General features: G+C 31.8%; 2 protein-coding genes across 2 annotated transcripts in view; one reads left to right on the plus strand and one right to left on the minus strand.

The window, feature by feature from the left end:
• Adsl (adenylosuccinate lyase) overlaps window positions 1–22,408 on the plus strand; it is a 138,673-nt gene that overhangs the window by 34,216 nt on the left and 82,049 nt on the right. The gene's annotated exons all lie outside the window — the stretch shown is intronic.
• LOC148281227 (uncharacterized) overlaps window positions 13,975–22,408 on the minus strand; it is a 32,649-nt gene continuing 24,215 nt past the window's right edge. Inside the window, exons 4-5 of the mRNA XM_088227042.1 lie at window positions 15,080–15,211; window positions 13,975–14,406 (exon numbers count right to left, since the gene is read on the minus strand). Of these exons, the coding sequence (XP_088083168.1) occupies window positions 14,264–14,406; window positions 15,080–15,211 (275 nt within the window). The 3' untranslated portion in view covers window positions 13,975–14,263. The remainder of the gene's footprint in view (window positions 14,407–15,079; window positions 15,212–22,408) is intronic.

Raw genomic sequence — 22,408 nt, forward strand, 5'->3', positions numbered from 1 at the left:
ATAATTGCTTTAGTGTCATAAGTTTATATACATTCGTTTTTTTTATTATAACCCATAATCATTTTACAAAATTTATATAAGATTCTTGTCATTATTTACGGTGGCAATGAGGAAGTTCTTTGGTTTTTTATTTTTAAAAAACTTAATTAGAAAATTGAACTAAGCCAATCAAAAACAAACTTATCGTATTTTCAACACTATGATTTTTTAAAGTTTTGTATTTCTAAAATTACTCCGCCTGTGACGTCTCAAGTTCTCTTCCGTTTCTTCGATTAGTCAGTTGACAGCAAGTAAACCGGACACCTTCCACAACTCTCTCATCATTGATTGATTCATATGAACTAGTGACGTCATTTAAAGTAGTTTGTTTTTATTTAAATATTTTTTATGTTTTTTTTCGTACATTTTCAAGAATCTTTGCCGCACGCTCCAGTTTTTACCGCGTGCAAAAAAACCTTTATTGTATCAAATTTTCCGTAAGGCTGAAGTTCCTCATTAATATAAGAATATCTTAAAATGTTTGAAAAAAAATATACATTTTTATCATTAGTTTAAATAAAACTGAACTACTTTGAAACGTCACAAGTTTATTTGAAGAATAACTTTTGAGTAATTCTATTACGAAACTGGCGCTTTATAAGTTATTCACAATAATAACCAATAAATTATAGCGTTGTTATCTGTTGTGATAGTTTTCCGGTTTCCGGGTAGACATCTTATTCAACGTTTAGCGTGTTTTGGCAGGTACGGGTTTCTCCTTTTAAATTTCAGGAAAACTTACCAACTTGAACACTCATTTAACAATAAAAACGCTTAATTGACTGACTTTTAACATATTTAAATAAATTTTTGTTTCGACATCGAGTGACCTTTCAAGGTGATGCCACTGCATGACATAACCAATACTATTTTAAAGATAATAAATTTTTCTGCTCACTTAAATTTAAAATACGCATTTGGTCATGATATTCACAGCTACAATACGCGTAACTCAGGGAATCTTCATGTATCTAAGTTTCACTCAACGAAGTTCGGCAAAAGGTCTCTGGAAAATATTGCCCATTCCTAATTTAATAAACTGCCCGATAAGCTTAAACACGAAAAGTCGAATAGCAAAAAATATCACTTAAACCTTTTTGATAGTGATAATTATGTTATTTCGGTTTCGTGGTGTAATGGTCAGCGCGTTAGCCTGCCATGCAAGATGTCTCGGGTTCGATTCCCGACATGGTTGATATAAAATATTTATTTAAAAGGGTGTTTTAACACTAGAATATTTCATGGTCACTGGACTGGTACCTGAAGCGCAAGACTGATCATCTTACCTTGATTTAACAAAAATGATCAAGATACGCTGCGATCAGTGTACTACTGCAGTGCCCTATGCATCATTAGGTGAGGAAAGGGAATGATGATGATGATGAGTTATTAATGTAATTTATACAGATGGTGTAAAGTACTGTGTTTTATGTTTCTTATATTATGTTTTCTTACTATTTCGGATGTATTAACTATGTATGATATTATGTATTGTCACAAAAATGTTTTCTTTTTTTGTACTGTCCCAAACGAGTTTTTTTAAATAACTCCTGGGAGTATAATATCTACTATATGTATCATATGCTTTATTAGTAATAAAAATAAAAAAAATAGAACTGAAGCCGAAATTCGATTTCGGTTTCAGCTAAAAATCTTGTTTCGGTCGGTCAGTAGTGATTTATGTTATGTTTTAGGTGTTCATGAATTATTTTTACGCTCTTCTTTCGCTGGTTTTGTGCCCCTGAAATTATGATAAGAGGCTGTGGTCGGTATGTGCGCTAGACAGGAGTGTATACACCTTACTGGCACTGGCGGAGGAGGGCCCCATCAGCCATTATCTCGTATTGTGTATTGTGTCATACAATTTACATTTAACTATTACTTTACGTAAACTGTAGGTACCGTTTACACTTTCCGTGAAGAATGTTGCTTACGATTTTAGGACTTTAGCACGTGTGAAATTGTTAAAAATAGTACCCCGGTACCTTTCTATACGCGGTTTCGAAAAACCCGGTACAAAAATTAAACCTTAAAAAAATTTGAACATTAATTTAGTAATTCGTTATATATATATTTTTTTTTTGTTGAAAATTTATTTATTATTACATTATTATGAAAATAATATATATAATTTTTTATTTATACTCTGTTGTAGATAATAATATTTTTTTAATCTTTTGAAAAGTTTGTCAGTCTTTAGTTTAGTTTTGTCTGGTAGTTTATTGTAAAATTTCAGTCCCTGGTTTGTTAGTCTCGACTGTCCTTGTCTCGTTTTAGAAGGTTGTATATGATATTTTTCTGATATTCTCGTATTGTGTTCATGTTTACTACATTTTTTTCAAGTTTTAGTTCTTCCTCTACAATTACATCAGTGGCTAATTTATGGATAAATTTGAATGATTCTAGTTTAAAGAGTCCAGTTGTATTTAATTGCTGAGTTTGTTTTAAGAGTTCTCTAATTGCTGTTGGATAGGGAAGGTCATATACTAACCTTTATATTTTATTCTGCTGTCTTTGTAGTCAGTTTATATTACTTTGATTTCCTGTTCCCCGTAGTAGTTGCATATAAGATATTTTAGTTTTTACATAGGCTTCATACATTAGAATTCTTTCCGTTTTTATAACAAAATTTTTGATTTTTAAAAAAGACTCGATAATGTCGCCACTTTGCTTATTAAATTGCTGATATGAATTTACCATGTCAATTTTCTGTCTATTGTTAGTTCTAAGTATTTAACATGTTCAATTTCAGTTAGTCGTTCATCATTTATGTGAGCATCTATTTTATGTCATTTTTTTCTAGATTCAAAATTCAAAACGCAACCAGTGTAATTGTCGAAGTAGTGGAGTGATATGACTGAACTTGCAGTGATATGCATTAAACATAGCAGTGATATGCATTAAAGTATTTCTGAATTTAAAAAATCACTAAAATATCTAGAGTTTAGCTGTGTTTTCTTTTAATCATACTATTTTTTGTAACTAAATGGAACAAAAAGTCTGTCAAAAATAAACATCAACTTGTCTAAAAAAAATCATGCAAAAAAAGCTATTATGGAGAATAGGGATCAAATGTGGTCCCGTTGTGGGGTTGTATACTCACGGGTTAAAGGTACGAGTTTCAAATCTTACTCGACCACACCTCGATTTTCGCATATTTTTTTTCTGAAATAATAATAATTTGAGCACACGCACACACGCACACCCCAAAGTGCGAATAATCATTTTAAACAATTGACGAAATCAAGGTTAAATATCAAGGAAAAATGGCCGTTTTCCAATCGCGTTGTTTTTATAACCTATCAACTATCAAGGCAATATGTAACTATCAAACCAAATGCTTATATCTTTTTGTTTTATTATTAACGCTAAAATCCATACGGCACGATAAAATGACATTGCGTGGATAGGTAGTATTTATTTATTTATAAATTTATTGAAAAAAATTTCATCCTGATAAAAAAGAAAAAAAAAAACCTATTTAGGTTTGGGGTGTAGAAAACGGGATAGCCAAACGTCGATGTTAGTTAGGTAGAATTAGTCCGAATGAATATTAGTATGAATAGTACCATGTTTCTTAACTAAATTTATTTATTTACATACATAAGGTTATTGTACAATTTTTGAGACAATAAGTCCCAACTCCATACGACTAAAAGTCCTGTGTTGAGATGAGTCGAGCAATTATATGACACAGACACTTAGTATATCATCACAAATATAGGATTAGAAACATAAAAAATATTTTTAAAAACATACATATGGCACATCAATATGGTAAACAGTAAACTCAAGCATTTGGAAAATCACCAAGGAGTTTCCCACTCAAATCCCTCCAACTAAGGAAAATCCAGTCCTTAACTCCTTTCTTGAAAATATTTTTTGTCCTTGAGAACTTAATACGTTCTTCCAAAATATTGAACACTCTCGGTGCGATAAATGAGAGATGTCTCTGAGCAAAATATGAATTAAATTATATTATATATATTTGAGGAACTTTAATAATAACTCAGAGGAATAATTAGCTACAGCTGTAGATACGCTATTTCGCTCTATTACATAGAACTAAAGCGTTGTAAAATTTTGGTTTAACAAACAGACGGTTTCGTCACATCACGGCCACGGCCTATTTTTTGCTGTAAATTATAGCTAACTTCGTGATTGTTAATCCTAGAATGATTTTTGTACGTATGGGCGGCTCTATAGAGGTAGCGCGTTATTACTCTGAGAATATTTAATATATACACAAATGTTCACCTTTATATCAACACCTTACTTTAATGTTAGTATTAATAGACTAAAAAGGGTCCAACAAAAGTTCTTTAAACGGATCGACTACCGGTTAAACCTTAACTTCTCCAACTATGCTGAAAGTATGCAGTACCATGAAATAAACTTTCTTAAAGATCGAAGAATAATGTTAGACCAGTTAATTTTATATAAATTACTAAATAAAAAAATTGATTCTCCTAATCTACATTAAAGACTTCTATTCCGAGTGCCATCTAGACCGACAAGACAAAATCTTCTGGTTTACACAGATAACGCGTCAACAAACTTTTTGAAACAATCTACAATACCTAAAAAATGCGACCAATATAACAATAGATTTACCGAGGCTGATATTTTTTAAGACAATGTATGTAAATTTAGGTCAAAAATCATAGAAATATTGAGAGAAGCAGATATTCAATTAACTTTATTATTATAAACATATTTTCATTTACTATATGTAATATAATTTAAATTATTGTATTAAGTGTAAACAATTTTTTTGGTGTGTGCATGAGTTTCTTACACTAATATACAAAGAAATTGGCAATATTTGTGTACATACTATTTGTTTACCCAAACAAACAAACCATCACGCCGTTTCCCCGTAGGGATAGGCAGAGAGGATAGAACGCCATAAAACTTTATCTTGGCATACAGACCTCGCTTCCTCTACATTCATACATATTCTGACGCACGCACGCCGATTATTCCTACTTTTGACATGTCCATCTTCAAGTATTTGATGGACTTGATCGATCGTGCCATGTTTTTCTCGGTCTTCCTTGTTTTCTGCATCCAACAACATTTGCATCGTAGATCCTTTTAGCCGTTCTTTCGCTGTCCATTCGCTCTACATGTCCAAACCAACGCAGCACCCCTTTCTTGATTCTGTCGATAATGCGTGGCTCAGCCTTACACACTTCACGGATCTCGACATTTGTGCACCTATCATACATCGTTTTACCACACATTCGCCTGAGGGATCGGATTTTGGCAGCATTCAACCTACTTTCATCATCATTTTTCCAATTCCATACTTCGCTTCCATACATAAGAGTTGGCACTAAAACTCCATTGTGAACTGCTAGTTTAGCCTTCTGCGATAAACATTTGTTGGCCAAAGTAGATTTCAGTGCACCGTTCACCCTGTTCCCGGCACTCACCCTCCTTACAATATCTTTTTCGGTCTTTCCAATCCTCGTAAACATACTTCCCAGGAACGCAAAATATTCTACCTGATTCAGAATATCTCCGTTCACACTGATCTCACATTTAGTTCTATTTTCATCACTTTCAAAAACCATGGCTTTGGATTTATCAACATTCATAAGCAAATCGCTTTTCTTGCATACCATCGTAGACTTTTGTTATTTATATCTTTATTTACCCGATAAAATAAAATAGTTACACATTTCATGCATTTCTGTGAATATACTCGCATGTCATTGGTTTTATTTTCTGCATTATATTGTTTATTTTATTTTTAATATGTTACCGTTTATCCCCAATAGATAAACTAATAAAAATAACACAAATGAATCTCAATGAAGACATTTGAAGTTGAGATAAAAAAAATAGTTGTCCAACGTTGAAGCTCAGATATTTATTCGAAATAAATAAAATAAAATAAATATTTGTTCCTTGTACTCGTCTGTGTTGGGGAATAAAACAGTTTCCAATAAAATTATAATTACGTACACACTCATTTTCTCGATTCGCTTTTCATGAATTTAGATGGTCAAATTTAAATAATAATATCACAGTGATATCAACTCTATTAGGTCGGAAGGTCAAACTGATAATAACTTTGTTCAAATACCCACTACATAAAGACAGACAAATTGTTTTAGAATATTTTTTTTACAATAATACAATGTACGATTATCTTCCCACACCGAGCACAAGAGGTTGTCCCTTTTTCAGTGTGGTATTTTGTTTTGTTTTTGTTTTGTAGTTTTAGCTTAAATGTGTTATTTTTATCGAGCCCTTCGGCGTATAATATCGTAAACCACAAATTGTCGATTTTTAGTTTGAATGTGCTGTTATGTGCCGATGTAGTGTAGCACACAGAGGAGGATTATTCGAAGCCCAACAGATCAATTGAGAAAATACGAAGATGTTAAATATTAATTTATTATTTAAAAGACATTACAAAAAGCCATTATACTGTTACACTTGAAAGCTACCGTATATATTAAAACTAAGTATCACGTCAGAGGGACGTAGTAACCACGAGAGCTTACATTTCTAATTCATTTCCAAAGAACTGTGTATGGATTTATATAATGCAAGTTTTGGTCCTATGGAGGGGTAGTTTTGATACAAAAATATATGCATTTATTCTTCCCACGCTTCATTCCGAGATTCACACCGAATTACATTTCTCACGCATTGAAGCATATGGTTTTCGAATGCATACAATAAACGACCCTTTTCAATAAAAATACATGATTTCTGCATTGCGTAAGATGTTAATATTGGTCCCAGGGGGCTTTACCAGATGATTAAATGTCAAATGCATCAGAACTCTGGGTATATTTCATCCTGTGGAGAACGCAATTTCTACCACCAGCTTACTAAATACAACATGTACTATGTAAGCACATAACAGTGATTCGTTTATAAAGTATTATTATATCTTTAGTTTAGTTCCAACGAAGAAAGATTTTTTTTTTCAATTAGTTACATACTTTTGGGACGCATACTGTCGTATCTCATACTTTTTAGAAAGTATACTATTATATGAACCCTTGCGACAATTTTCGCGGGACGAAAGAGATGACCGGAAGCGGTGTAAGTATTAATTACGGTTGTGTACTCCGGACTAGATAGACGTTCGCTGCGTGCATTTTTTTTTAAATACAGCATTTTTAAATGTATTTTGTCCAAAATGAGACCCGCTTATGCGAAAAATAAAAGAATTTAGGTACCTAGAACATAAAAATGTGATTTAGCTTTAGAAACATAATCTAAACTCCAATAACTCCAATAACAGATTCATCGTATAGTATAAAAGCCCACATTTGCATGAAAGACAGCAAAATGATTGATAAAACAAACCACTTACAATCATATTATATTTTCTTGATTTTAGTAAAAAAAAATTATATTAGTTCTAATAATACAGAATAACAACGTTTTTTGAAATCATAAGTGCTTCTTACGATTATATACTATACATCGTTTGTGAGTATCAAATAATTATCATATGTTACACAGACAATTTTTTTTCAAGTAATCCCGATGTAAAATATCGTATGAATGAAATACGATATTATACTACGATATTATACTTCGTATTTCATTCATACGATATTTTACTTAACGTCTTGTCCAAAGTATAGTATCGTATGTGTGGTCTCTTTATAGGCCGCGTTCCTTTGATCTTCATGTCTCCCTGGTAGGAACGATGTTAATGTATTGCAGGACGTTGTTCACGTGTCTTGCAGAAAATAATGTAATGTATTCAATATAAAACGATGACTTGCTTCATCGGTCGTCGATCTATATTTCAGGTGAAATAATTGCACATATGTGCGTCATCGACCAATGGACTATAAACCCCACACATGCAACTATTTGTGTGAAAAAGAGATATAAGAAAGGCAACTACCTACGAATTGAAATACCATCCTTTACGCGCTTGTAATGTATTTATTTAATTAAACGTCATTGCATATGTCTATATGAGTAGATCAAATGAGAAATTCCACGAACGCGCAAAATCCTCCATGTTGCTGATAATAGCAAAATATCACATACTACGAATACCGACAAAAATATATGAAATGGATTAAGAATAATAAATTGTTTTTTCAAAATCAATATGGATATTGTGGAGAAATGTTTTCATATATAAATTCAATAAAGATTTTTTTAAAATACGTTCGTAGAAAAACGCAACATGTTTGGCTTTGATAATTGTGAAGTTAAGATTCGTGACAATGTTTTAATCAAATATGAATGGTCAGGTACAAATAAACATGAATCGTGACGTATTTGGGGCGTGGCCAATGAAATGGCCGTTTTTGCGAGAATTCAAAATTTCAAATTTTAAAATATTTTTTATGTAACAAAAAAAATATTTTTTTTTACTAGACAGTATTTCATACATTTCCCTATTGAAAAAACTTTTATGAAAATATGCATTGTAGATTAGAGAATAGATTTTTAGGCAGTTTGTTAAATGAAAATAATTATAATATAACGAAATATATTTCTCTGTTGACGATGATCAAAAGTATTTTCGTTCTTACCTCGTATCAATTTATACTTATTTCTAACTGTTGTTGCATATTAGTTTAAATTTTATTTCACAGATGTCGCACGACGCTTATAACTGTTTGAAAATAGAACAATGAGGAACTTTGATACAAAATTGGATACAAAAAATGTTTTCTTACGCGGGGTAAAAATTAGAGCATTAAGTTGTACTGCAAAGTTTCTTGAAAATGTACAGAAAAAATAATTTGATAAAAACGCACTACTTTAAATGACGTCACTGGTTCATGTGAATCAACCTATGATCTGAGAGCTATGGAAGATTTCCGGTCTGCTTATCGCTTCTGGACCAATAGGAAGAACTGAATGAGAATAGGCGGAAATGAACCTCTGACGTTACACGCGGAGTTATTTCAGAAATACAAAACTTTGAAAAATCGTAGCGCCGATAATACGATATATAAAAATTAAAAAAAAAAAATTTTGACTTAGTTTAACAGTCTATTAACAAATATATATATTTTTAAAAACCACTGAACTTCCTCATTAACATGATATTATGGATAAATTGTTAGGTTAGAAAAGAAAATTCAAGATTTTCCTGCTGACTTTTACGCATTGTAAAAATATGTGTCTAGAGTGGCAATAAAAACGCCATTTAAATATTTATTTTATTTATCAAAATAAGAATGTTTAATTAATGCAATAACAAAATAAAATAATAATTACATAATGTTTTTGATTTTTAAAATTTATTTATAGATTAACAAATTACAAAAAGGATGGAGAATACCTTAAATAAGGGTAAATGGCAGTCTAGGCATTTACAGGGCTTATGACCTGTCATTGGCTGGTTTAATTGGCCACTTTACACACTGTGTAACATTCACCATTTTGCCTATGTTTGAACATCCATATTTCTTCAATTCTTCCATTTGTTGATTTTAGTGAAGTTATTTATATATGAATATAAAATACACATATGAAAAACATTAAGTATTAAAACATATTTGTCCCGATAAACTATTAAACAACAACAAAGGAAAAACATTTTGGAGAAGGGAATATGGAAATCTAGGCATTTACAGGGCTTATGAACTGTCACTGGCTGGTTTAAGTGGCCACTTCACACACTGTAACATTCAACATTCTGCCTTTGTTTGAACATCCACATTTCCTCAACTCTTCCATCTGGCGACTTTTGTGAAGTAAAAGAGCTGAAACCTTTATCATGTGGGTGAGATTCATCCGGCTAAAACAATTTACCACCTACTAGGCAACGCCTGAAAACGATTTTCTAATTTTTATACTTCTTCTTTTACCAGGTAGTTAATGTTTTGAGTATGTCCAAATGCTTGCAGACTGGCTGGATTTCCTCCCTAGGGAGTTATTTATATTTATTTTTTTTGAGAGGGAAAACATTTTTGACAAGTGAATATGGAAGTCTAGGTATTTACAGGGCTTATAACCTGTCATTTTTTTATATTTTTTATAAATATATTTGGACCCCTGTATTTAGTAGCCTTACGTGTCATCTACAAGGCTAAGGTACTCGGAAAAAATCGTTTTTGTTTGTCTTGGAAATGGGATGTTCGATCACTAATTTTAGTTTATTACCTTCATGAGTCCAATTACCATTGTTGCAAAGTTCAAGAACAATGGCGCGTGATAACTATTTTTTACTACAGTGTGGATATCTGTTGAGGATATTCCATCTTTCCTGCATTCTGCTTCAAGATTATGGCGTTGCAAACTGAAAAATGGGCACTGAAATAACAGATGTTCGATACTCTGTGAAGAAATATCATCGCATGGACAATAGTCATCATTCCTTAATTTAAACCTATATAGGTAACTTCTCACAGCTCCGTGTCCGGTAAAAATTTGGGTCGTTTCGAAAGTACTTTGGTGATGACGACGGAAATTTGCTGCATCAGCCAGCGTTGGGAAAAACATTTGAGTGATTTTTACCTGTCATTACGATGTTCGAACATAGGCAGAATGGTGAATGTTACGCAATGTGTGAAGTGGCCACTTAAACCATCCAATAGCCAGGTAGTCAAACACGCTAATATTTAATTAAACCAGGAAGCTATCGGAATCGATTATATTACACCTCAACTGTGTGTATAAGAAGTTTGATTACACAATTTATTTTTATTTATTGAGTAAGATTTATATACATCTTTATATATATTAAAGAGAAGAGAAACACGAAGAAAGAAAAAAAATAGTTTACATAACTTTATTTTTTATTTTTATTATTTGTTCGCTCCCTAGTTTGAGCATATGGTGTCAACAAAGATCTTCCAAGCATCTCTGTCGGCTGCCAGCTCCTGTGAATCCTCCCAAGTCAGGTTCGCGTCCCGTAGTTCTGACACGAACTGCCGACAAACAGTCAGCAGTGGATGTCCAGGACGTCGAGAACCTGATGCCTCGTAAAGTAGGCAAGCGTGGTTTGGGCTCTAATGAGGTGCCACGGTTCGTATAGGTACAGAATAGGTGTTATGCAGGCGTTATATAGGCGGTATTTGATTTTCACTGAGTAAATATCCGATCTTCAGACAGCCTTCATACTATTGAATGTGGCGCCTGCTATTCCTAGCCGCACTCCCAATTGTTTTTGAAAGCTGCCATTTTCCGTAACATATACTCCCAGGTATTTGAAACTCTCGACCGTTTCGGTGACTTAGTGTGACAGTCGGGGGATTTTGGACATCAAGGCATGAAGTACAACACAGTACATGGGTTTTTGCAATATTGATATTTAAACCCATGCATGCGGAGTACTTATTTAGGCTATCTACAGTGGCCTGAAGACCCCTGACTGAATCGTCAATTATAACCGCATCATCGGTACACTTTAGGTCGCATAGTTTTCGGGAGGAGGAGATGGATATTCCTCGATCTAGTGGAATTGATTTCCTTAAGATCACATAACAATTCACATATACATGATGTTCTTTAAACCCTGTCACATCCGAAACCACGATGATCAGTATAGACAAGAAGACATATTAGCATTTTTTTAAAAATATTTAGAACAAAGAAAAATTCCAAAAATAAAATATAAAAAAAAACAAATGGTTGCTTACTTCTGCAGGGAGCTCGGTTGTCGGTATATCAGACTCCCCCCTCCCCCCCTCGTTTCTCCCCTGCAGAAGTAAGCGACCATTTGCTTTTTTATCTTTTATTTTCATATATTTTATTCGTTCAAAAAAATATTTTAATGTCCCAATATGTCTTCTTGTTCATACTGATCATCGTGGTTTTGGATGTGACAGGGTTTAATGAACACCCTGTATTATTATTTTTTTAAATAATTATTGCGCTTTTATGATTTACCTAAATATTTCATTTCGAGGGCCATTTTCAACGAGTTGTAAATATCTCACTATTTGAAAATGGGAATCAAGTTGGGGTAGAGTGGGATTCGAACAACGGGCTTTTGATCCTCGAGCCCGAAACACTAGCGGCGATATATAGATTTAAGCACGTCGCGTTTTTGTACTACCATATTTTGATTGAATTTCTTTTCTACATTTATGTATGAAAACATTTCTACACAATATCCATTTTGATTTTGAAAATACAATGAGTTATTGTAAATCCATTTCGTATATTTTTTATTATATAAATAAAACACGAGTGATACTTTAATCCACAAATTTGGAATATCGAAGTCGAAGGTCGAAGACCAGTCTCGAAGATGTCGCGAAAGCGATGAAACCGGTCACTGGATATTCCAAATTTGTGGATTAAAGTATCACTCGTGTTTTATTTATATAATAAATTACAATGAACTTCCATCAAGAATTTTCACTTACAAACTTAAATGTTTCGGATATTTTTATCGGTAATCGTAGTATGTGATATTTCCCTATTTAAATTATTGTTTAACAAATTTAAATAACTATCGTTGTATTAATTGTTTATTGTTATTCTATGTATGGATTACAAAAACAAATTAATCACATCCCAACGATGTTATTATAATTTATTTGCAAGGATCGTATCAATAAGGAAACCATACAAAAACATGAATTAATTTTTATTATTTTATTCAGGGTTACAAATACATGGTTTAATTGATTCGTAACCTAAAATAATGTATGTTATTTTTAATGTTTACTTACGATTTGCACAAACATACATACATTCATAAATAAATTGTTTTTTTCTTACTCATAACATTTTTTACATTTTTATTTAAAAATTATTCATTGCATCTGCTTTCTGATAAATACACCTATTTTGATTTGGAGAAAATCTTAAGATATTTAATAACGTAATTTTATTTACGTATTTTGAGTAGGCATTTGAAGATAACTATTAATCTTTTTTTTTTTTTAATAACAAACGAAATTTCAGAATAGATATTCATAAGAATTGATTATACCTATAGGTAAAAACGACAGATAGTAATACTGAAATAAATATTAAAAATATCTGATAATCCAAAATTTTTTAATTTTATTTATATAATGAAACATTTTATTTTCGTTATATTAAAAAAATATTGTGTATAAGTGCATTTATACGTTTAAAACAAAATATTATTAAAATCGTAAGTAAAATTATTTTTTATCTGTTGATTTTGTTTATATTTCACTCATTTTGGCATTTACAATAAAACTCCGTTTATCCGAACTCCAGTCATCCGGATAGCCAAATATCCAGATTGTTATCGGGAAATAAATAATAGGAAATATGTTTTTAATTTTAATTTGATTGTACAATTAACTTTGCTGGACATGTTCAAATAAGATTTTAATCTGATTCCAAATCGCTGTATAATTTGAAATGTAGTAAAATCTGGCACTTATTAATCCGGATAATTGGAGTTTTACTGTACTTCCTTCTCTATTTTTCGAGTATGCAACTTATTAGGTAGACATATTTATTGAACTAAAAGCCATATTAAATTAATTACTTTGGCAAATATTAAACAAATTGGTTACACTTAATTATGATTACACCTTAGAGTAATAACCTAATAGAGTCGCCCATAAGAATAAAAACACTTCTATGATTATTGAACACGAAATTAGCTACAGATTACAGCAATACAACGGGCCGTAGGTACTTGGGTTGGGAATATGAAAGTATCACGTTTTTTTTACATTTTAAAAGTAATAAAGAAAGACTGTCTAGTAAAAAAATTAATTAAATTTGTAATTTTGAATTCTATCAAAAACGGTGATTCCATTGGGCACGCCCCTAATACGTCACGATTTATGTTAATTCGTGCCTGCCATTAAAATGTGTGTCGAACAATTTTACAAATCTTGACTTCACAACGACCAATGCCAAACACGTCGCGTTTTTCTGCGAACGTATTTTTATTGAAATTATTTTTAATATTCATGTATGAAAACATTTCTCCTCAGAAATCATATTTATTTCGAAAATACAATTGATTATTCTTAATCCATTTCATTTTTTTTTCGGTATTCGTAGTATATGATATTTACTTATTACGAGCGCTATCCGAAACTGTCCATTACACGTTTGTCGTTAAACTAAAAATCAAATTAAAACCAATCCAAAAATTTGGAACGCTTTGGTTCTACGCAATAGAGTTTAGGGGCTTCTCTAGAAAATGATTACTCTGAGGATTATACTAATTAATTCTTATTAAATACTTTGTCGTGATTATGCGTAAAATGATGATTTCTTAGTTGTCTATGGGATGATGATTTGGTTAAGCGCTGTTCGTTGCATTTGTTTATGGCTCTTCTCTGTATGTCATAATGGCGTCCACGAGGAAAATGAAAGCGTTGAAGATGGCGAACACCCCGGAAGAACAGAACATGTCCATGTACTGCTTACTCGGGTGGTAAATATGGTTGTACATGTATTTCGACCAATCTGAAATAAGATTAAATAAAAATTAACTTCAACCGACAAATATATAATATGATGTGCAGAATTACTTAGTTTTAACAATACATGTTCCAGCCAAGATTTGTAGACGGTATCACTTGTTTTATGTACTAACTTTGGCTAGGAGGCATTTCTCTCAGGTGACAAAGGAGTCTGAGTCATTTTCGAAATTCAAATCTGGTTTGAGTTGAGTCGATATACCATAGTATATATAGTATATCGACGCTGGAAAGGATATTTATTTTAAGCGACATAGCAGTTTTAATAACGACAGAACTAATTACATTAAACGTAACAGACTTGTAAAATATTTTCAATAAATAGGTGAATACACATTATAATATGATTTACCCCGTCTATAGACGATGTTCTGAATGGAGATATATATTTTTTTAAATTTTAAATGGCTCTCTGATGAATAAATCTTTTGGATTCTTTTATTTTGTGTAGTTTTCTTGTTTCTAAAACATGCAATTCTTAATTTTTCTCTCTTGACAAAAGCCTTTTCTCGTCCATGTAACTGAGATGAAATATTCATAATATTTATTTTATTGGTTCTAAGACTAGTAACCGCACTATTGGGATTCTAAAAATATTGTTATGTTGTCTTTAGATTGAAAACTGTCCCAAAAAAGACAAAGGGATACTCGTATCTTACCATAGATGATAACTCCTCCAGCGGCAGTGAAAACTATAGCTCCAATGAGAGAGAAGAGGACAGCTGTTTTCCATCCCACTCTTTCCCCACCGAGGTGTCCCAGTATAAGGACAGAGTTGATTATGATGTATCCTGAAATAAATAAAAAACTTTTTAAAAAAAATCTATGATTTTCAATGATGCTGTCTTTTACTCGGTTTTAAACAGTCGAGTGAAAGTAAAAATACTTCATTTGAGGTTAAATAAAACAGAAAAAAAAAAAACTTTTTAATCAATTATTATTCAATGGGGATCATATTAAAAAAATATTACTGTTTATAAAAGATTTTCAATAAATAAAAAAAAAATCGATATAAGGCAAATTTATTAATAAATTCTTCCTCAGTTCTAATGATAAGGAAGTAACCTCGAACCGGTCGACGTATTACTCTAAAGTTAGAGTGGTTTTTACAAATTTATAAATAAACTAGGAGACCCGACAGACGTTGTCCTGCCCGAACGTTGCTTGCCTGCTATTATATTACCTTGGAAAAAGACTTTTCATTGATAAGTAGGTACCGTAGAATGGGGTGATTAGAAACTTAGTGGTGAATAGAAACAAATTAAAGATATAACTTTACATGCATCCAATTTATTTTCTATCGCTAAAAAAAAGTTTTTTTATATTTTTAATAATTTGGCGAAATAATATTTTTATATTCTGGCAACCCAAAACTGCTGTAAGCAACACAGAAATGCCAAATTCGAAGTTTGTTGTCAAAACGGTAACTTTTAAGCGATTTTGGTCTGCAAAACTTAGTAAATTCCGAGTGTTTATATTATTGTTTCTGAAATTAACAAATGTCACACTAACATTTTCTTTAATATTTATATGTACATGCAATTTTTATGTCATTTTTAATTTATATAAGGTGCTTTTTTTGTTGTTTTTTTATAATGTACATAAGAGGTAAAACAGAGTATTAAAAAAATAAAGGATAATTACATAGCAATGAAATACATATAAATAGTAAAAAAAAAAATCTCACAAAGACATGGCCTGTTCGTGGGTATACAAGAAAATGTTAATAAATTTTTGCTCCTACAATAAATTATAAGACAGTTATAATATTTTTGTGTAACATAAGAAAAAGAAAATAAAATATTCTGTAAAAGATTATATGTTTTTTTTTATAGTAATTAAAGAAGGAAATAAAAAATAATTTAAAAAACATAAGAATATTCCTTTTGATTAAGGGCACCAAAACATGTCATAGAAAAAAAAGAGTTTATATCTTTAGTTTGAATCCAGGATAGTGCGTGTTTTTTAAAAGAAGGAAAATTTAAACGTTTGGAATCAATGAAATGTTATTGGTAAAAACGAATTTTAAAAAATTGGGCCTATAAAATACGCATGTCTCTGTGCGAGCCTCGTTTTATAATGTGGTATTTCTAACACACGATTTTCCGTCTTTGACGTTATCTATTGGAATTACTTAATTAATAGTTAAAATATAAGTAAATCCGTGTTATTCAGTCACTCTCCTGAAAAATGGTTGTTTTGTAACATTTGAGGTTTTTAAAATGAGGTCTTCAGTTTCTTTATGACATTTTTTGTTACCTATCGATTTCTACAGCAAAAATATTCCGTTTCATGGTTTTCTTTGACAAATCTCGCAACAATTGATATTTTCTAATATCAAAGTACGTTACAGGTGATGAAACCAATACTTAAGAAAATAACTCAATGATTAGTCATAAATTTTCTTAAAAAATATGTTATGTATAATTTTTTATTATTTTTATTTATAAATCATATGACACAAAGTATTTTACAAGTATAATACGTTGAATTACATTCCCAGGAGTTACAACAACTCAATTCGGGATATAAATAATATTAAAATTTAGAAAATAACACATATTTAGAACAACAAAGAAACAAAGCAAGTTAAGCACCTTTATAACTAAATATACAACAATATATACGCCTTAAACCTTTTCTTACACATTCTTCGAAGCATCTCAAAAATGAATAAAAAAAAATTATGTGTCGAGATAGATGTCGGAGTAATTTTAAAACACAAAAACTTAAACACATAAAAATTTGACTGCATGTGTTTAAGTTTTAAAGTGTTTAAAATACTTTTCATATCGAATTTCCCGTAGCACTGAGCTGAATTTCAATAGAATGTTTTATATATTTATGGCGGCCTCCGTGGTGTAGTAGTCAAGACGCTTGACTCACGCACGGAAGGTTCCGGGTTCGATTCCCGGTGAGAACACAAAAATTAAAAATGTTATTTTTCTCAAGCCTGGGTGCTCTGTGATGTAATTCACCACTGTAATTAGGCCTCCTGGCCTGTTGTGGTGCAAAAAAAAAAATGTCAAAAAAATGTTAATGTTAATATATAAATATATGTATATTTGGATAATCTATAGAGCGCCATTTTTGTGAAAAACACCTCAAGGGCGTTGTAAAATAAATAGATATCCCAGCGCGTCTTGCAGCTACAGAGCGCATGGACGGTTGGGATTATAGATCCTTGTCTCCAATTATGATATACACGGTTATTCATGGCCAGACCGCAAAACTTCAGAGGAACGTTCCTCATGGTAAGCTTTAAAAAAAACCTAATATTTTTTTCTAAAAAGTCATTTTTGAAAGTTTTCTCGGGCTAGCATCCCTTCCGCAAACCCCTACCCCTCCCTGAAAAAAATGCGATAAAAACGTATTTGACCAACAAAGCGATACGCCCTAGACGCAGACAAGGGAAGCGGCTGGGTAGGAGAGAGGTAGGGGTTTGGGGTAGGACTGCTTGTCCGAGAAATAAAGGATTCACTATATTTTGAGATGACAATTTATTTTTTAAATGACTTTTTGGAAAAAAATTATTAGGATTTTTTAAAGCTTACCACGAGGAATGTTCCTCTGAAGTTTCGCGGTATAGCCCTGAAAAATCGTGTATAGGAGCTAGATTACAGCACGTCTTGCAGCTACAGAGCGCATAGACAGTAAAAAATCTAGCCCCTATTTAAATTTTTTTGACAATATAGTTTAGAGTTTAAGTGATATTTTTAAAAACTGTAAAAAACTTTTGTAACTGTTCTGATTGTGTACTCGTTAAAAACCGCCCGAACAAAAATATGAATTACTTATAAGGAAGACAAGCTGTGCATCATACGATCGATATTTTATATAAATAATGAATTGAAGAAAATAAGATAATTTCCTTCATTCTTTCCACAGAGTTCACTCATTTTAAATAAATAATATTGTGTATCCGATGACAGGCGTATCGATTGTCCCGTGCCGCGCCTTGATACGGCTATTTTGTGCAGCTAATAGGCATGCATCAATAAATATTTCTATTGTTTATTATAATAATAAATAATAACAAATAGCAATGACATTAGTGAGCCACTTAGAACATCGAGTCATTCTGTCGGGTAATTATTAGCTTCTGGCCTTGCGCACTGCCAGCCGCTAAACGCGAAGACTTATCCAGGAATGTTAATTGATCAAGTACGACGCAATTACTTAGAGGTATATTGTATATAACTTCTTTATTTATTATATTAGGTCTATAACTTAAAAACCAGAATTTTTAAAGGAAATTTGAGCGTTTATTAAAGAAAATCTTGTACATTTCTGCTATTCAAAGTATTGTCCATCGGAAGTTACAACATTTCCCCATCTTTTTGCAATTTGTGGATGCCACCCAAAAAAAACCGCTCATCTTTTGAATCAAAGAACGAATCGAGCCAATTTTTGATGCCTTGGACGAAGTGAATCCGTAAAAAATCTAGGAGTACTAATGGATGAACATCTCTGCTGGCGAGCTCATCCTAATGAATTAAGCCGCAAAATATTTTTCAGTCTACACTCACTTAGAAGGTTGCAAAAATTCTCACCCATTAGTACTAAATGCACTCTTGTACAAGCATTACTACTACCCATTCTAGATTACGCTGATGTTTCCATGACTGATTAAAGCTGTGAGCAACTCGATAAACTTGAACGACTTCAGAATACATGCATAAGGTACATTTTTGGTCTTAGGAAATATGACCACATTTCTGATTATCGTAGGCAACTGAAATGGCTCAAAATTAGACAGCGGAGAGACTATCACTCCCTCTCACTTCTGTTCAATGTACTTCATAGTCCTAACGCTCCTATATACCTGTGTGAAAAATTTCAACGCTTACCAGTTCATGGTTTACCTCTTCGTTCTCATTCTCAAGGCACTCTCTTAATACCCATACACAATTCCTCTTTCTTCTCTAACTCATATAGTGTCCATGCGGCTCGACTGTGGAATCATCTCCCATCCACCATCAAAGATGTTACTACATTATCTCTTTTTAAATCACGTCTAAAGAAACATCTCCTATCTCTTCATTAATCTCTCCTCCTTTCCTTTTTCCTCTTTCCTCTTTTTTCCTTTTTCCCATTGAGTAATAGTTTTGATTTAAGGTAATTTATAAACAAATACGTTTATTTCTATTTTTATATATTTTTAACTTTTTAATCTTTTTTTATTCTATTGAATATGTTCTGTAACTTGAATTATAAAAATAAAACTTTTATTTTATTGGTTGGTTGGAAGAAATTGCCATTTGGCAATAAGCCCGCCAATGTACAAATAACATTATGTACAAAAAGTTAAATAAATAAAAAGTGAAGCGTATTCCGGAAAGTGTATTCTGCATCTATCATAACAAATGGAAGTCAGAAGGCGCCAAGTCCGGACTATATGGCGGGTGGGGCAGAATTTCCCATCCGCTATTTTCCAAATAGTTTTTAACGGGTTGAGCAACATGTGGCCGAGCATTGTCATGTTGGAAAATCAATGTATTATGTCTGGTCTCCCATTATGGCCGTTTTCAATGCTCTCTTTAAACGAATCAAGTGTCGTTACAGCTCTCCAGTAATGGTTTCACTTGGTTTTAGAAGCTCATAATACACGACTCCCTTCTGGTTTTCATCTTCAAAGTTTTTCGGCTGTCCAGGCCGATTTTGTCTTTGATATCAAAATCGCTGCTTTTAAAGCTAGATTAAAAACTAAGGGCTCCCTGTCTGTTCCCCGAATTACAAATTACTTCGGAGAGCGAATATTGAATTGCGTTGTTCCAAGATTGTTCAATGATCTCCCTCAAACCATCATTAACATGAAAAATCTTCAAATGAAAAAAAAAGAACTGAAGAAATATCTTCTAGATACTTTATAGTGCCTGTTTATAAATAAATCTGTAAAATATAAATAAAATAAATGTAATATAAACCTGTCATAAAAAAAAAAATGTGTCCCACCGAAAAGTCTTTAGACTTAGTGGGTAACAAATTATTATATGCATTTTTTAATTATAAAATAAACGCTGCTCTGCAGCACTGAAACTGAAGCGTTGAAATCACTCGAAATACTGTGATTTCGCAAGGACACACTTGTCATACAATTCCACGAGCAAACGATGACTTTCGACTATAGTTTTCTTTGCAAAAAAGTTACTCAGCAAAACTTCCCGCGAATGTTTTTTTTTGCCAATTTAAAAAAAAATCTTCAATTGAAAAAAATATGATGCGCACAAGCAAATCAAATACTGTTGACTGATTTTGACAGCGAATGAATAGAGCTTCAAAATGACATATATTTTATTTATTTATTTTTCAAGGTACAAGTACCTTTTACATTACATACATACATAAGTATTTACAGTGGAGTATATACAGTAACAACTTTTTCAATGCTTACTTAGAAAGTACATAATTAAAATATTGATTCCACACTAAAATGTTTTACAATTAATTGTTTATAAGCTAGAAATTTCAATAAAAATATGTCACCTAAATCCGAATGTTCATTACCCAGCGCATGTAGACGATTCAGTACTGAATTGCTAGAATATATTGAGATATGATTGTTGCAGTGATAAAGTTTAACTAGCCTTGTCACTTTACGTACTTTAAAACCAATGAGGGCCAAAATTTCAGGGCTATCCAATACTGAATTAACGATTTTAAATAGAACTAATAAATCATTAATAGTTCTCCTGTCCCTTAATTTAATCAAATTTAATATATTTAATAAATAATCATAGTTACGAAATTCATTACGTATTCCTAATTTAAAATTAACATATCTCAAAAACTTATTCTGAACTCTTTCTATGGTAATTTGGTGAGAGGCATAATAAGGGCTCCATATTGTAGAATTATACTCCAAGATGCTTCTCACCAAGGAGGTGTATAAATTTTTTAAAGTCCTTAATGATGCGCAAAATAAACCTAAGCGTCTTCAAAGATCTACTACTAATATCGTTAATGCGACTGATAAAAGACAATTTCTGATCAAAAATCACACCCAAATCCCGCATCTCAGTAACTGAATCCAATACAGTGTTATCGATTGAGTAGTCAAATAAAATAGGATTTTTTATCCTGAAAAATCTCATGATATGGCATTTTTTTAATATGCAATTAAAGATTGTTAATAGAACACCATACAGATAACTTATCTAAATTATTTTGCAATATAGCACAATCATCAACATTGTTAATAGTCGTAAAAATATGTCAATGATTTGATACAGCGCATACACAAGTGTTGACATCTAGTGTCAAATTCTAGTTTTTAAGTTATAGACGCAGTATATTGTTTAAATTTATTTATTAATTAATTAATTTATTTATTTGATGGACTTATGCAGTCCATTCTAACGATGGTTTATACAATTTCTAATAATAAATACATGCACCAATAAAATAAAATTAAAGCTATGACAAAAAAAAAATACTACCTCAAGACAAGATCCGGTCTATCTTAGTGATTTTTAAAATCTATATAGACTTACACCAAACAGTCCAGATCTCGTCTCGAGTCATATAAAAATACATAATCCAAAAAAATAATAAAGTGGATCCTTTACTATGCGAGGCCATGAGCCCTGTGTCGAGTTGGTATGCATCATAATGGAAAGTGGAAGCATGTATATGATTAAAGAATATTAAAAATAAAAATGATTAGGTACGTAAACATAGTTTTTAATAAGAATCTTGACAACACGCTTAATAGCATATACATCTTTGCAATGTCTCGAAGCAGTCTCCTGCAATGGTCTCTTCCCTTAGACAAAATCCAAACTTGTACGCTTCTGCTGAAAACGGCTTTCATTTTGGTAAACTGAATATGTTCATCCAAGACAGTGAACACTCTTGGGACCACAAAACAGACTATTCTCTGAGCGAAAGTCGTACGTGTTGTTACAGCCGTTTTGGGGGATAAATAATCTTCTTCTTGAGGTTGGTAACTATGGATACCCTCCTTCTAATCTACCGATTTTTGCTTG

The sequence above is a fragment of the Micrasema longulum genome, unplaced genomic scaffold, assembly GCF_059751315.1.
Source record: "Micrasema longulum isolate JH-2025_06_02 unplaced genomic scaffold, ASM5975131v1 h1tg000486l, whole genome shotgun sequence".
Lineage (NCBI taxonomy): Eukaryota > Metazoa > Arthropoda > Insecta > Trichoptera > Brachycentridae > Micrasema > Micrasema longulum.